The following is a 13,986-nucleotide window of genomic DNA, read 5'->3' as shown; positions in this document are numbered from 1 at the left end:
TTAGTTTACAGTAACCAGACACAAATTCCCTACTGTGGACTGGACATAAAATCTGACCATAGAGTAGGAGATTACCCTCAAAACTGTTTTCTTGCTATTGCCCCGTTAGACTTGAATTTTTGGATTCTATAGCAACACTGTACTATTAAAAACATTTATATAAGTAACATGAGAAGTTAACAAAATTATTTACCTTTCCATGTTGTTGTAAAGAAGGATGGTGTCACATTTTACAATCTGAACAGCCATGGGTCACATGTTCCATAAAAATTTCTTTCATTTAAAACATTAGCCTAAAGTTCAGAACCCATATCCATATTTAATTTTCTTCTAGTTCCTAATGTACAAATGCATTAATACATACATACTGTGAACCTAAGGAAGTGAACTTAAGGCCGGGCAGTGGTGGCACATGCCTTTAATCCCAGCACTCAGGAGGTAGAGCCAGGTGGATCTCTATTAGTTCAAGGCCAGCCTGGGCTACAGAGTGAGTTCCAGGACAGGCACCAAAGCAGCACAGAGAGAAACCCTGTCTTGAAAAACCAAAAAAGATTAAAAAGACATCTTTGAAAACTATTTTTAAAATCTAATAGTGAATATAGAATTTTTGGAAACACTGTTGAACTATGATTAACATACTATATATATTTAAAATATACAATCTGATAAATTTGAAGATAAATATATACTTATGAATATGTCCACAATCTATGTTGTTCACATATTTATAATTTATAACTCTTTAATTATTGTTACCCATATTGATAAGAATAGCACACAAAACTTGTAATCATAGCAAATTTTTAATTATATACTGTGGTTTGGTACCTTTAGATAATTTGAACATCATCGGATATTTTCAAGATAAGTATGAAATTGGAAGTTGGATCAAGCAAATGATCATTAAAAGGAAAAGACAGAGGACAGTATAATTTCTCCTAGGTGAGACATGTGTAAACAGTTTGCCTGAAGAGAAATTTTATGGAATTTGGATGTTTATTTTTTATTTATTATTAGAAAAGTTTCTAAGACAAAATAACAAACATGAAATTTGATCTGACCCCATATACTTTCTAATGTGATACATTGAAAAACCACAGTATTTTCATGTAACATTTATATGAATATAGTTACATTAAGTATCATAATCAAACAAAGCATTATTCAATTCTGTATAAGAAAATTGTCCTAAATTTTGGGAAAGTGTTAACATCATAAACACTATAGTGACAAGAATACAACAAAATAGTCTAAACTTTAAAAGTTAAGGTAACAATAAAAATGTGTGAACTATCATTAGATCTTGAATCTAGGAAATATGAAAAGAATAAAAAGACTGTGTAACAATCAGATGAATTTGAAATTTCAGTGTTTCGTCAGAGAACACTGGGATTAAGTTAAAATTTCTCACGCATGCAAATATTCTTACACTTAACAGAAAATGGCCTTATTACAAGATGCACTTAGAAGTATTCATGGGTAAAGTATCTAATTACTTTCAAAAGTTTCAGCATAACACAACAAGTAATAATACTCACACATACATGCATAAGAATACAAATGTTCACTAATGATAGACAGGCAATATGAAGACATCAGCATTAGTATCTGAAAAAGGTAAGGATTGTAAATACAGGATTCTGAAGCACTGTGTTCTCAAACTTCTATCTTTTTAAGTTAGAAGCAAAATATTTGTGGGAAATAAACAAGTATTGTTCTACTTATTTTAGCAAAATAAAATGGTACTTATTGATATGTTTATCTTGCTTTTAAGCTAAACTCTACCAAATAATTCACGGACAGATCATTTCAACATTATATGAACATTTATAGGAAAGTTTTGTCAGTTCATTGAAAAGATCTGATAGAAACATGAAAGTCTTGCCATTTTTTCAAAAGAGAAACCAAATTATTGGCAGACTTGTAACAGTATAATACATTAAATACAAAAATAAAAGTGGGGAGAGGGGAATTATATGAAAGATTAATCCCAAAAATAGTGATTAAATACTATCAGGATGTTTATTGACATTTACCACATCATCACATTAAAAGAGAGAGGCATCATTGTATCAGGAGAGGTAAAAAACATAAATCAATTATTCGTCTGTACCTATCAAAAGCAAACTAGAAAGAAAGGTGAATTGCTTTACATAGATAGACTGTAAAAACTAATTATCACACTTAATGATGAACAACCTTTAGTATTGTTGACTACAGACAGTGAACGAGGATTAAAGATGATTAGTGGGCTTCCTGTCGACAGAACAGTCTCTGACATTTTCTTGCCCTTTGAATTTCCCTTGGACAAATTCAGGCGGGTAGCAGGACCGTGGGTGAAGGCGCACGGGAATGAACTTTCGTCGAGTGGGTTTAGGGAGAATAGACAGTGACGGAACAAAGCAAGAATGTGAACGATGGGAATCTGCAGAAAATAAATAATAGCCCAATGCTTTTGTTTCTTTTTTATGACTTAAAGCTAATAGAAGTTTGAGAAAATAGTACTTCAGAAATCTGTTTCAAATAAACAAAGTGGCATGTAATAGACGTCCTTATTGCTGTTCAAAAAAAACATCTTAGCTATTATTTGTGTCTGACTTCATGTGGAAAATATAGAAATCTCTTAACAACTATGAGCTAAATATTAAGAAGAAATATGACAAAACAGCAAGGTAAAAACAAAAAGGAAGACAAACTAATCATGGTTGTATTTTGAAAAGCATTCTATTTTTAAAAAGTTGTGGCTGAAGTTGCTTCCTTATGCTGCTGTACCTGAAGGCCAGTGCTCGCAAACATGGCAGCTAATCTCAGAACCCTGGTACTGACATGGAGTGGTCAGAGTGGAGGAAGTCTAACTTTCTTATGGTCCATAAGAAAGTATGAAAAGAATGGAAGGGTTAGAGAGAGGACTAAGATGGATATGAGTGCTTACTGCTCTTCAGGGGACCTGAGTTTAGTCCCCAGAACCCACATCGGGTGGCACACAGTTGCCTGTAACTCCACCTGCAAGGGATTTGATGCTCTCTCTGGCTTTCTTGGAGTTTACCGTTGTGAGTATATATCCAGAGACACACATAAACAAGTTCTTAAAAAACAATAAAATGTAAAACTATAAGTAAAAGAGTGGAAGATACTGTCCTTGAAGGATCTTTCAAAGGATAAAGTACATTCTTCACATCTGAAGAGGCTTCTAGTACTTTCTACAGTATTCTCCAAGTCATTTGCATCTGTAATTTAATCTCCCAAAGCCCTAAAATGTACACACTAACACCAAGATTTGATAAACAAGGAAAACGACATTCACAGAGATAAAATTTAATCATACTGCCTAGTAAAAGACAAAAATGTATGGAAGCTAAATTAAGTTACATAAACAAAATGTATTTCTTTAACTCCAAATGCACATGTACAATAGTTTCTTTTTCTTTTCTTTTCTTTCTTTTTTCGTATTTTAGTCCAGGCTATTGAGTGGCTGTCATGTAGAAGAGAAAAAAGTCTTTAATTTTACTCATGAGAATTACTGAGTAGAACAAGTTATTCCTTTAAAAAGAGTAAATATAATGAGGAGCTGACACTTTCATACAAATAATGTCTATGAAAGCACAGCTTTCACTTTACCTTAGAACAGTTAAATAAGTCTTGAAACCATTTAAATATTTCACTACTAATTCATACACAGAAACAATGTAACAAGACACAGCATTAGCAGGAGAATTGAGAGTTTCTTTGAAGGTAGATTTAGAATTTGTATGAGTACATTCATCTCTACAGTTCTCATTTCTCTCATGCATAGAACAACATTATCTACAAGGCTGGCTCATTCTAACTTTCTTTCTGCTGCACAATTAAATGATTGTAATGGTCTAGAAAATTATCATACGTATGACTATATGTCAAGTTATTTAATCTCATCTTGTCTGCTTTAGCCAAATGAGCAATCAAGCCTTGTGTGTGTTCAGCAGAGTTCAGTTACACCTATGACTATTGTGCAGATTTAAAATTCTTATTCATATTTCTGTATAACAATAGTTTTATTTATCTTTTATTATTTACAATTTTTTGCACATTAAAATAGAAATTAAATATAAATTTATTTATTTATTTAATTATTATTTGAAACATTATCTTCTTCAAAGTAAATATGTGTCTTGTAAAAATTCCTTTGGTACTCTTTAGCCCAGAAACTAGTGTTAGTTCTGACCACAATTTAGAAGGAAGGAGCTATTTGGGGACGTACTCAGCACATGCAAGCATGCTGTCATGCGTATATTTAGCCCTGTAACATGATCTAATCCTACAAGAATGGAGTGGTGATTGTGGACTAAGAGCTACAATCAGTGTGAGAATGGGAATGAACAGTTCATTTCTGAGGAACTTTGAGATGGAGTCTTAAATAATGAAGGGGATTTTTGGATAGCTGGGTTTTTTTCTGTATGAATTATGCCAATATTGCAATTAACTATATGGGACCTTCACTTAGAACACTAAACTCACTATACGAAGCAAAGAAAATATTTTTAAAATTTTAAAAATCTTTAAAAGCTACCTTATCTGCTATTTTAAAGTAACTAATTATTCTGCCTACCTTAGGCACATCATTAGTTACCTGATAAGATACGGAAGACAGTTGTTTGGCTCGAACTGTTTGGGGGGCACCCAGGCAGGGGATCGGGATCTGTCCCTGGGTCTATGGGCAGGCTTCTGGAACCCGGGGCCTGTGGTGTGACACCTTGCACAGTCTTGGTGCAGTGGAAAGGGGCTTGGACCTGCCTAGGCTCAGTGTGCTGGGCTCTGCTGACTCCCCATGGGAGACCTCGATTTGGGGGATGTGGGGATGTGGGGTGGCTTGGGAAAGAGGGCTGGGGGTGGGAGGAGGGAGGAGGGGGGGATCTGTGGAAGTATGTGGAGTGAGTAGAAAATTTCTTAATAAAGAGAAATGAAAGAAAAAAAAAGAACTTAGAGTCTCAGTGACCCTAGCTTGCTTCCAAGCAGCTTGGCCCACCATGTTAGGCATTTTTCTGACACTGTAGTAAACATCTGTAATAATCAATTTATTAAAGAGAAAAGATATATTTTAGCTCATAAAAACAAAGAATTGTTGTATGTTCATAATGCCTTTAGTTTCAGAAATAATTGGGAAATTCCAGTTCTTAGTGTTATCAGTGTGATTATCATCTGATTTTGACTGCTACTCCCAGTATTCCTGGATTTCACGTCCGTCGTTCCAAGCAATTAAAGATTTAAAAAGCTTGAAAATTTGCAACTGTATTGAACACAGAGATTTTTATTCTCATCATTTTATCAACAATAGAGATTTACAACAGTTTACATCACAATTACGTTACAGTTGGAATTATATATCATCTAGTGGTTTAAAGCACAGAGGTAAGTATGCATAGGCTATGAGCTGATATTATATCCTATTATATCACAGACCTGAGTATATGAGTTTTGTGCTTTCAAGAGACTCCGTGAATCAACCTAGTTTGTTGCCAGTGGATAAGAAAAGTTTGTTATTACTCTGAATGTACATTTACCCTCTGGCACAGCCTAAAAGTCACCTTTGTCCTCCAAATGTGTGACACAGTTTTGATTATTCTATAACAGAGAAATACAATGGAATGTTTTAATCTGACCAGTAGTGCTTCCCTAGTGCTATCATTTTTTCATGGTCTGTGACACATGGAATCATATAATTCTGGAATCTTATGTATGCATGTGCTATGATGGAGATGAAACTCATGGCCTTGCACATACTAGACATATGCTCTACCTATAAGCTGTATCCTGTTCCAAAACTCTTATAAAATTTTCTTGTTTTCTAAAGGTTGCTATTTCATTTCATTGAAAACACTCCATGAATAATTTTTATTTTGTTACAGGAATCATAGACAATATATAATGTCTTTAAAGTTTTAATTGATATTCAAAAATGAAGCATTCTTTGCTCAGTTTCAAACTTCTGCAGTTTTTTCGCCCCAGCAGTACCACTTTCCCTGACCCAAGTACAGTACTAAGTGGGGAGGACTGACGCTCCTGCTCAAGTTGTTGGTTTCCTCTCACATTCCCACAGCTGGGAATTTTCAAGTCAGTGAAACTAGATACACGTGTTTGCTGTGGTGGGGTGAGACCCTGTGAAGCTGTCTCCTGTGCCTGAGAACACTTGGCTCCCAATATTCACTTCTGCTGCTTGTGGCTACAGATCCAGGGCTAGATTATAGTTTGTGGTAGGCCTGAGAACCCACAGGCCTAGTTTTAATATCATCACTGCAAAAGTAAATGAAAAAAAAAAAAGTCTGTGAAGGAATATTGGCACATTACTGTGCTTGATTTTTGTGTTTATTGGCTTCGTTTTCAGCTTCCATGACCTGTGGTCGAAAGCACACTAGCACAGTAAAGAAGAGTCATGGCACTTTATGCAAGAGGAAGGCCAGTGCCTAACCACCTCTCGATGAAGCCTTGTTTACTACAGTCTACTCTTTTTGTATCATACGTGGTAGGCAGTTGTTCAGACAACTGCAGAAATCAGATACATTAAGATGTGCCAGGCACAATAAATACTTGCTGCCACATAGAGTTAAATTTAGATGCCTCTGTATCTCTTCCTCCAGGCTCAGAAATCATGTAAAAGCATATAGAAATATTTCAATGGAAAAAATTGTCTCATACAAAAGACAAGATCTATTTTTTAAATTTACTTTTCTGTTAAAATAATTTCATACAGTACATTTTGATTGCATTGTGTTTTTTCTCTCCCAAGTCCTCCCAACCCTCTACCCACTCAGTTTCAGGACCTCTCTCTCCCTACCCCTTCTCAAAAATCAAAACAAACAAAGACAATAAAACAATAAAAATCAAAACAAAATAAACCACACCAGAAAAAAAACATAAATAAAAGGAGTCCGCTTTCTGTTGGTGCATTGGTCCTGGGCCCTGGACCTGCACTGGAGTGAGGCAGGCACACTCAGGGACATGACTGTGGAGAAAACTGAGTTGCTTTTGCTAAGAGGTATTAATTGCAAATAGCTTCTTGGTTAGGGTTAGGTTATTTTTTAAATATACCTTCAAAGAATTATTTCTTTCATGTGAAATTTATCTTACCCATGGATATGATGAAAAATTAAAATGATACATGAAAAACTTTAAGTGTGGAGAAGAAGGTAAGCACTACAGGAAAAGTGAATATCAAGTAGTTGTAGGTGGAATTAAAAATCTACATAGGCCTGGCAGTGTTGGCACACGCCTTTAATCCCAGCACTCGGGAGGCAGAGCCAAGTGGATCTCTGTGAGTTCAAGGCCAGCCTGGTCTACAAAGCAAGATCCAGGACAGGCACCAAAACTACACAGAGAAACCTTGTCTCAAAAACACCAAAAAAAATCAACATAGTGGTGTCAGGGTACTCTAATCCATATTCATAAGTATTATTTCAATAAAATTTTTAGGTTTTGAGTTATCATAATTTTGCTTACGTTAAAATTATGATATTCCGATAAATCAAGATAACTGTCTGCCATACACCGATACAAGAAAAGAAACCGAGGGTATGACTTGTGATATCTGTACTTTTAGTTTTCATTTCTCAAAAAAAATGTTCTTAAACTCAAGAGAGATTCAAGAAACATCTCCAAAAGGTCCCAAATGACAACCTAAAACAGCCACTAACTTTTCACTATGAGTTCTTATTTTCTATGTTAAGAATCATGTGCATTTGGGGTCTCTCTATATGATGCTTCAAGAGGTAAGTGGATGTGGATGCCCAAATGTTTCACAGTGTGGGCCATAAACTAACAGTACATGTTGCAGATAAGGGTGACTGTAATAGCTACAGTACCACTGCTGGTTCCTCATACCTACCTCTGTGCATCCAGATCCAATGACATGAGACATGCCCATGTCACCTCCCATACATACATTAGGGCTCCTTGGAGTTATTTAGAGTTTTTAAGACTCTTCATTCATTTGGATAAAGGAAATTTTAGCTATGTACAAAGGTATTATAGGCTGTTGAGGAGAACAGCATGTCTCAGTCAGGTTAGACTTGTATTTGAGCAGTTCTGGAAATAAAGTTATTTATGGTTTTCTTCTTTAACCATTTATTAAAATAGAGATACAAAGAGTCATCTTAGGAGGCCAAGAGCTATTTAGAGTCTGAAATTTTGGGTTACATCTTTGTGTTGCCAATCCAGATATATAAACATCTCAAATCATGTTTAAATATAAAATATAATTTTCTCTATTAGTACACATTCTTTCCCTTAGAAGTTACACAAATGGAGGTGTCAAAATTTATACACGATAAATTAGTAGGTTTTAATATTCATACAAATTCGGTGTTTCAGTTAATAACGTTTGCTTCATTTTGTTTCAGGAGCAGGTGAATCTGGAAAAAGTACTATTGTTAAACAAATGAAGTAGGTACAGAACTATTCCAAATGTTTACTATTTGATGTTTATCTATGTGTTGAACTATTCTGTGTTAATTATTTATTTTAGTTTTTATTATAATATTATTATGTCATTTTATCTTTTCCTTTTCTCCCTACAAATCCTCCCACAGTTGCCTCTTGGTCTTTTCCATATTCATTGTTACTTTTTTTTCATTAATTTTTGTTACATATTTATAAGTACAATCTGCTCATAAAGTCTCATCAACATGACTGACTAATCATGGTGAAATAAGACTACACTAATGCACATGCTAATGAGGACAGTGGAAGCCCAGGAGGCTTCAGCCCTACCCAGAGAACTACAGGCAAGTAAGGAACATGGACGGCTGGAGAAATAGTCTTCTCCAGATAAGAGCACACATCCACCATCAAATGGCCAGCCCTGAACACCAGCATACAAGTATTATTATACAGGCTGATAAAATCTTTCAAAAATGCTTTGTGAGTCTCTTTTCAGAATTCAAGTAACCTCTTCAGAATTTGCAGGTAATGGCAAAGTTATCCTGACTTTTATGAGTGTTCAAATATTACTTGTATTGTTTAACAAAGACTGCAATTTCTATTTTTCCTTTGAATGGTGCATTTCAGAAATATTAATGCTAGTAGCTATGTTTTATTTATATTAACTCTCAAATTAACTAACTTATTAACAATGAGGGTATAAGCCAAAAACATTTGAAATATGTCAATCAAGAATCCATTTGAAATTAAGAAGGAATAACATTTTAACATTATATTTTTCTATATGGATATAAGTATTTGTTCATTTATATCACTCAAACAGATTCTGATGTGTTATTACATTTTTTAAATTTATTCTTTATAATGGGATAACTGCCTAAATTTCTGAATGAAGAAGTATAAACACAACTGCCGTGAATAAAAACTGCAATGATAAATTAATAAAATGAAGTTAGAGATCAGTGATGAATTGCTCTTTTTCTCTTTGATATTGTAATGCCATGTAATTTGCTTATCAACTGTTACTTAAGCTCCAGTTTGGAAATCTCACCTATAGGTGCCAGTAAATATTTGTGCTGTCTCCAAAACACGGTTTTATAACCAGCTTTTGGTCCATCCTAAGAACAGAGTTATGTCTCATGCATTTACATCATTATTGTTTTCTACTACCCTATTATTTAGGACATAATCACACTTGAAGTTATCTTATACTTTTACATATCTATTACTTATATGGATTAAGTATAGTTTTTTTAATGAATAGCTATTTTGCTATATTAAAAAGAAAGCTTTTAAATATTAAATCATGTATAAAATCAGACAAAAAATAGAAAACTGGAAACAAGGCCAATAATGAATATTATAGATATATGTTAACTACCATAACATATAAAGAGATATAGGAATTATGTAAAAACAGTAATCTGACCAATATATGTAAATAAAGGAGAACCAATGAATAGTCTGGGAAAGAGAATTCAACTATCTGTTACAAAGAAGATAAATTGTACAATTCATTTAAACTTTACTACCTATAAAATAAAGTTTAAATCAATAATTGGGCATTTTTTGTCATGAGAAATTATGAAAATATAATTTCAACTTATTCCTATAAGCCTTACATTCAGGAAGTTGATGCAGGAGAATCACAGCAAGTTTGAGGCTAGTCAGTGTTACATATAGTGAGTACCATAACAACCAGAGCTATGATGTAAGACTGTCTCAAAAAGCAAAACTATAGTATTAATCTAAAATTATTATGAGTGAAGATTACAAAAATGAATATTTCTTACCACTATTTTTAGATACATTTGGCAAAAAAAAAAAAACAAGTAGATATAATCTTTTCTAAATAGACCACAAATGTAGGCCTGGAGAGATGGTTTGGCTGTTAAGTGTACTTGCTGCCTTTGTATAGGATGGAGGTTAGGTTCCCAGCACCCATATGGCAACTTAAAACCATCCGCAACTCCAGCTGCAGGGTGTCTGGTACCCTCTTCCGGTCTCTTAAAGCAACAGGCACATGCAGAAAGTTCAGGCAAAAGATTCATACATAAAAAAATGAAACTATTGTAAAGGGTGATGTATCTCTGATTTCCTTCTCAGCTTCTTTGTCCATTGTATATAGGAGGGCTACTGATTTTTTTGAGTTGATCTTGTATCCTGCTATGTTGCTGAAGGTGTTTATAAGCTGTATCAGTTCCTTGGTGGAATCTTTGGGGTCACTCAAGTATACTATCATGTCATCTGCAAATAGGGAAAGCTTCACTTCTTCCTTTCCAATTTGTATCCCCTTAATCTCCTTATGTTGTCTTATTGCTCTGGCTAGAACTTCAAGTACTATATTGAATAAGTATGGGGAGAGCGGACAGCCTTGCCTCGTTCCAGGAAAGGCACCAAAGCTACACAGAGAAACCCTGCCTCCAAAAACCAAAAAAAAAAAAAAAGAAAAGAAAAGAAAGAAAGTGCAAGCAATCAATTTGCAAACTGTTTAAATTATTCCTCATTCACTTGTGTTACTATGAAGTCACTGCATATGTATATGACAATGTTTGACCAACACCAGGTCTTAGTACATGCCCAAAGCTCAATAACAGTGTGCCTCCATTCACTTGCACTGCTTCTTGTGTCTATAAAGTCCCCCTTCCTTTTGACCACCTAGAAAGACCTCATTATGTAAAAATAATCAGCTTATTATTTCTACTATTCTTTGTCTTTTTTTATATCTACCCATAACAGAACTTAGCACAATTTTCCTGTTTCTTTCCATACACAGATGTGACTAGGACCTTTTATAAAGCATAACAATCTGTTAAAATGATAATTCTTTCTACAATTTGGTCCTTCCATTAGAAATTTTATCATCATGGAAAGGTTTCATGGATATGCTCTCTGAATCATGTGTGACTTTAGTGGCCATTTAAGGATTTAAAATGCAGTTTTCTGTAACATGACTGGTGATTGCAGTGTGCAGGAGATGTTGCGTAGACTGGAATTCCACTATAGACCTAATGGGAGGAGAGTCAGGTGTGATTCATTCATTTATTTCAGTATATAATGAAAAACGAAAATGTCCAATAAAATCTTGCTACTTTGAAAAGAGCCAAGAGCCAACTTAGAGCTAGACACCTCTTTCCAGAAGAAATGAAATTAAGTGGCTGCTTCTATGATACTTTCCCTCATAGTTTGATGAGTCATCAGAACTTACGTTACTGAACGAACCCAAATGCCCCACATTTACTCACAATTACCATTTTAAATTTAACAATTAAAGTCATTTTTTTTCTGTTTTAATTTTGGACAGAGGACTGAGATTTATTCAACAGTCTTACTTTGATCTATTTATAAATATACCTTTCTGCATTTTTATGGTCTATGTCACCATCAATTTTTTGTTTTTGTTGGTTTTGGTTATTCAAGTGATTTAACAGGTTAATGCAGCAAGATAAACATGGCCCTGTTGAATATAAAAATGAGCATTTGTTGGTAATCAAATGTAAAGACAAGATTAAAACAATAGAGGCTTCTTCACTCCTCTCAGTGCCTGTTCCTTTCATTTGATGGTTCTTCAAAGGCATTGAAGAGGTGTTTGTGCTGAGTTTGACCCCTAAGCTGCAGCTTCCATGTGTACAGACACAAGATAAATCTTGAGAAAAGCGACACTCAAAATCAAACACAAAGCAATTTAAAAACAATATAAAGAAAAGAATGACAGAAAGAAATGAAAATTTAGGCCGGGCAGTGGTGGCGCATGCCTCTAATCCCAGCACTGGGGAGGCAGAGACAAGTAGAGCTCTGAGTTTGAGGCTAGCCTGGGCTACAGAGCCAGTTCCAGGAAAGGCTCCAAAGCTAAATAAGAAAGAAATGAAAATTTATCACACAGTAAAGATGCAAAGACACACAATTAGCATCAGCACAGATTTTAACTTTAATGGGAAAATCTATTTTAAGCTATTATTCTTAAACTCTCTGTCAAACCCTGATTTGTGAGTGAATGAGTGGAAGGAAGAGAGCAGCCCAGCCCAATCTGGGATACTCAGCTCTGAGAACCCAGAAGCACGTACACACACAGGGGAAAGGCAAGGCATCCAGCAGAAAGCAATTACTTGCAATTAAAAGAAAATGCCTTTGTTAATGCTGTAAATAGAACGCAGGCACTCCTACTTCCCAGTGTTTCTTAAGAGATAGGAAAAGACAGGACTGTTCTGCTGAGTGACTTCACATCCTCTAGACATCACGGTGTAAACACGACACAGGGTTCAGGTCTTTGTGCACATAGCTGACCTAGCAATCAGGGAATTTTCTTCTTGAAAAAAAGAATCTGGGGTCTAAATAAAGTGTTTGTGATTCACATATTTGAAAAAGTATTTTATCTAGAATAAGTCTTAAATTCTTCTTATATTCAGCATGTGTTCTCCCCATGACCCAAAGAGCATTGTATGAAAAGACAATGAATAGTAATTTCAGAACTATTAAATTGTCCAGACTCAGCACACACACATTATCAAAATCCTTCCTCTTTAAGGTGTATATACTGTGCTTTTATTGAAGCAACTTATTATTGATGGTCATTTGTGCTACACCAGTTCAACTCACAAAGCCCTTTCATGTTTAATTGTAGGATCATCCATAAGAATGGTTATAGTAAACAAGAATGCATGGAATTTAAAGCAGTGATCTACAGTAACACACTGCAGTCAATCTTAGCCATTGTGAAAGCTATGACTACACTTGGGATTGAGTATGTGAATCCCAGAAGTGGAGTAAGTATGCCCATGTCATAATTATATGACCCAGGTGGAATTTGAGCCAAGGAATCATAGGATTGTGTTTCTTGTCCTATTCTATGTCAAAAGAACATAATATAATTATTTTGTAAATATTAACTATCTCCAACTTAAATTTTCCCATTTTTCTCTGAATGAAACCTCTTTTCCATTGTTCACTATAATTTTATTAAGCAGTAATTGTTTTTTAGGATTTAAACCTAATATTAAATGTACGAACATAAGAAAGAAACATAGCTGTACTATGGTTTATAATATAGCATCCAGACGATTTTTTTCTGCATTTTAATTAATAATAATTTCACACATTATGATGTTTTAAAAATCTACTTACTTTTAAAATAGATAATATGCAAAAACTATTAATATGCAAATTATGAGTATATTATTGTCTAAAAGTGACCCCGCACACAAAATAAAAGCATTAAAAAACATTCTCTATTTCCACAAGGCCCCTCCTCAGCTGGTCACCTCCAGAGGGCGTTAACTGAGCAGTCCCCTGTGGAATCAGTGTACAGGAGCAATAAGCGCAGGAAGAACCATATGCAAGATTAGTGTGAAACACAAAAGTGCATTCCTCTTCTCCTTCCCTCCCCAGACATCCAGTATGGGGGTGACCATCTAGATGAGCAGTGGAAGTTATCAAGATGAGAAGGAAAATGGCCATCTCTACACTGTTTATTTTACAGGAAAGGGTAAATCCCCTTTCTTCCCATCAGTTTTCTCAGAGAGGGATGAGGGAGGGGGAAGAGAGAAAGGGAGTGGAGAAATACTTTAGGGCAAATCCTTT

At 34.7% G+C, this 13,986-nt stretch overlaps 1 protein-coding gene across 1 annotated transcript in view; it reads left to right on the top strand.

Moving 5' to 3' along the window:
• Window positions 1-13,986, top strand: part of Gnat3 (G protein subunit alpha transducin 3) — a 111,261-nt gene that overhangs the window by 72,719 nt on the left and 24,556 nt on the right. Inside the window, exons 3-4 of the mRNA XM_052720597.1 lie at window positions 8,370-8,412; window positions 13,031-13,172. Coding sequence (XP_052576557.1) covers window positions 8,408-8,412; window positions 13,031-13,172 — 147 coding nt within the window. The 5' untranslated portion in view covers window positions 8,370-8,407. The remainder of the gene's footprint in view (window positions 1-8,369; window positions 8,413-13,030; window positions 13,173-13,986) is intronic.

This window comes from Peromyscus californicus, unplaced genomic scaffold, assembly GCF_007827085.1.
Source record: "Peromyscus californicus insignis strain IS unplaced genomic scaffold, ASM782708v3 Scaffold_6__1_contigs__length_162567912, whole genome shotgun sequence".
Lineage (NCBI taxonomy): Eukaryota > Metazoa > Chordata > Mammalia > Rodentia > Cricetidae > Peromyscus > Peromyscus californicus.
This window is presented reverse-complemented; position numbering and strand designations above follow the sequence as displayed.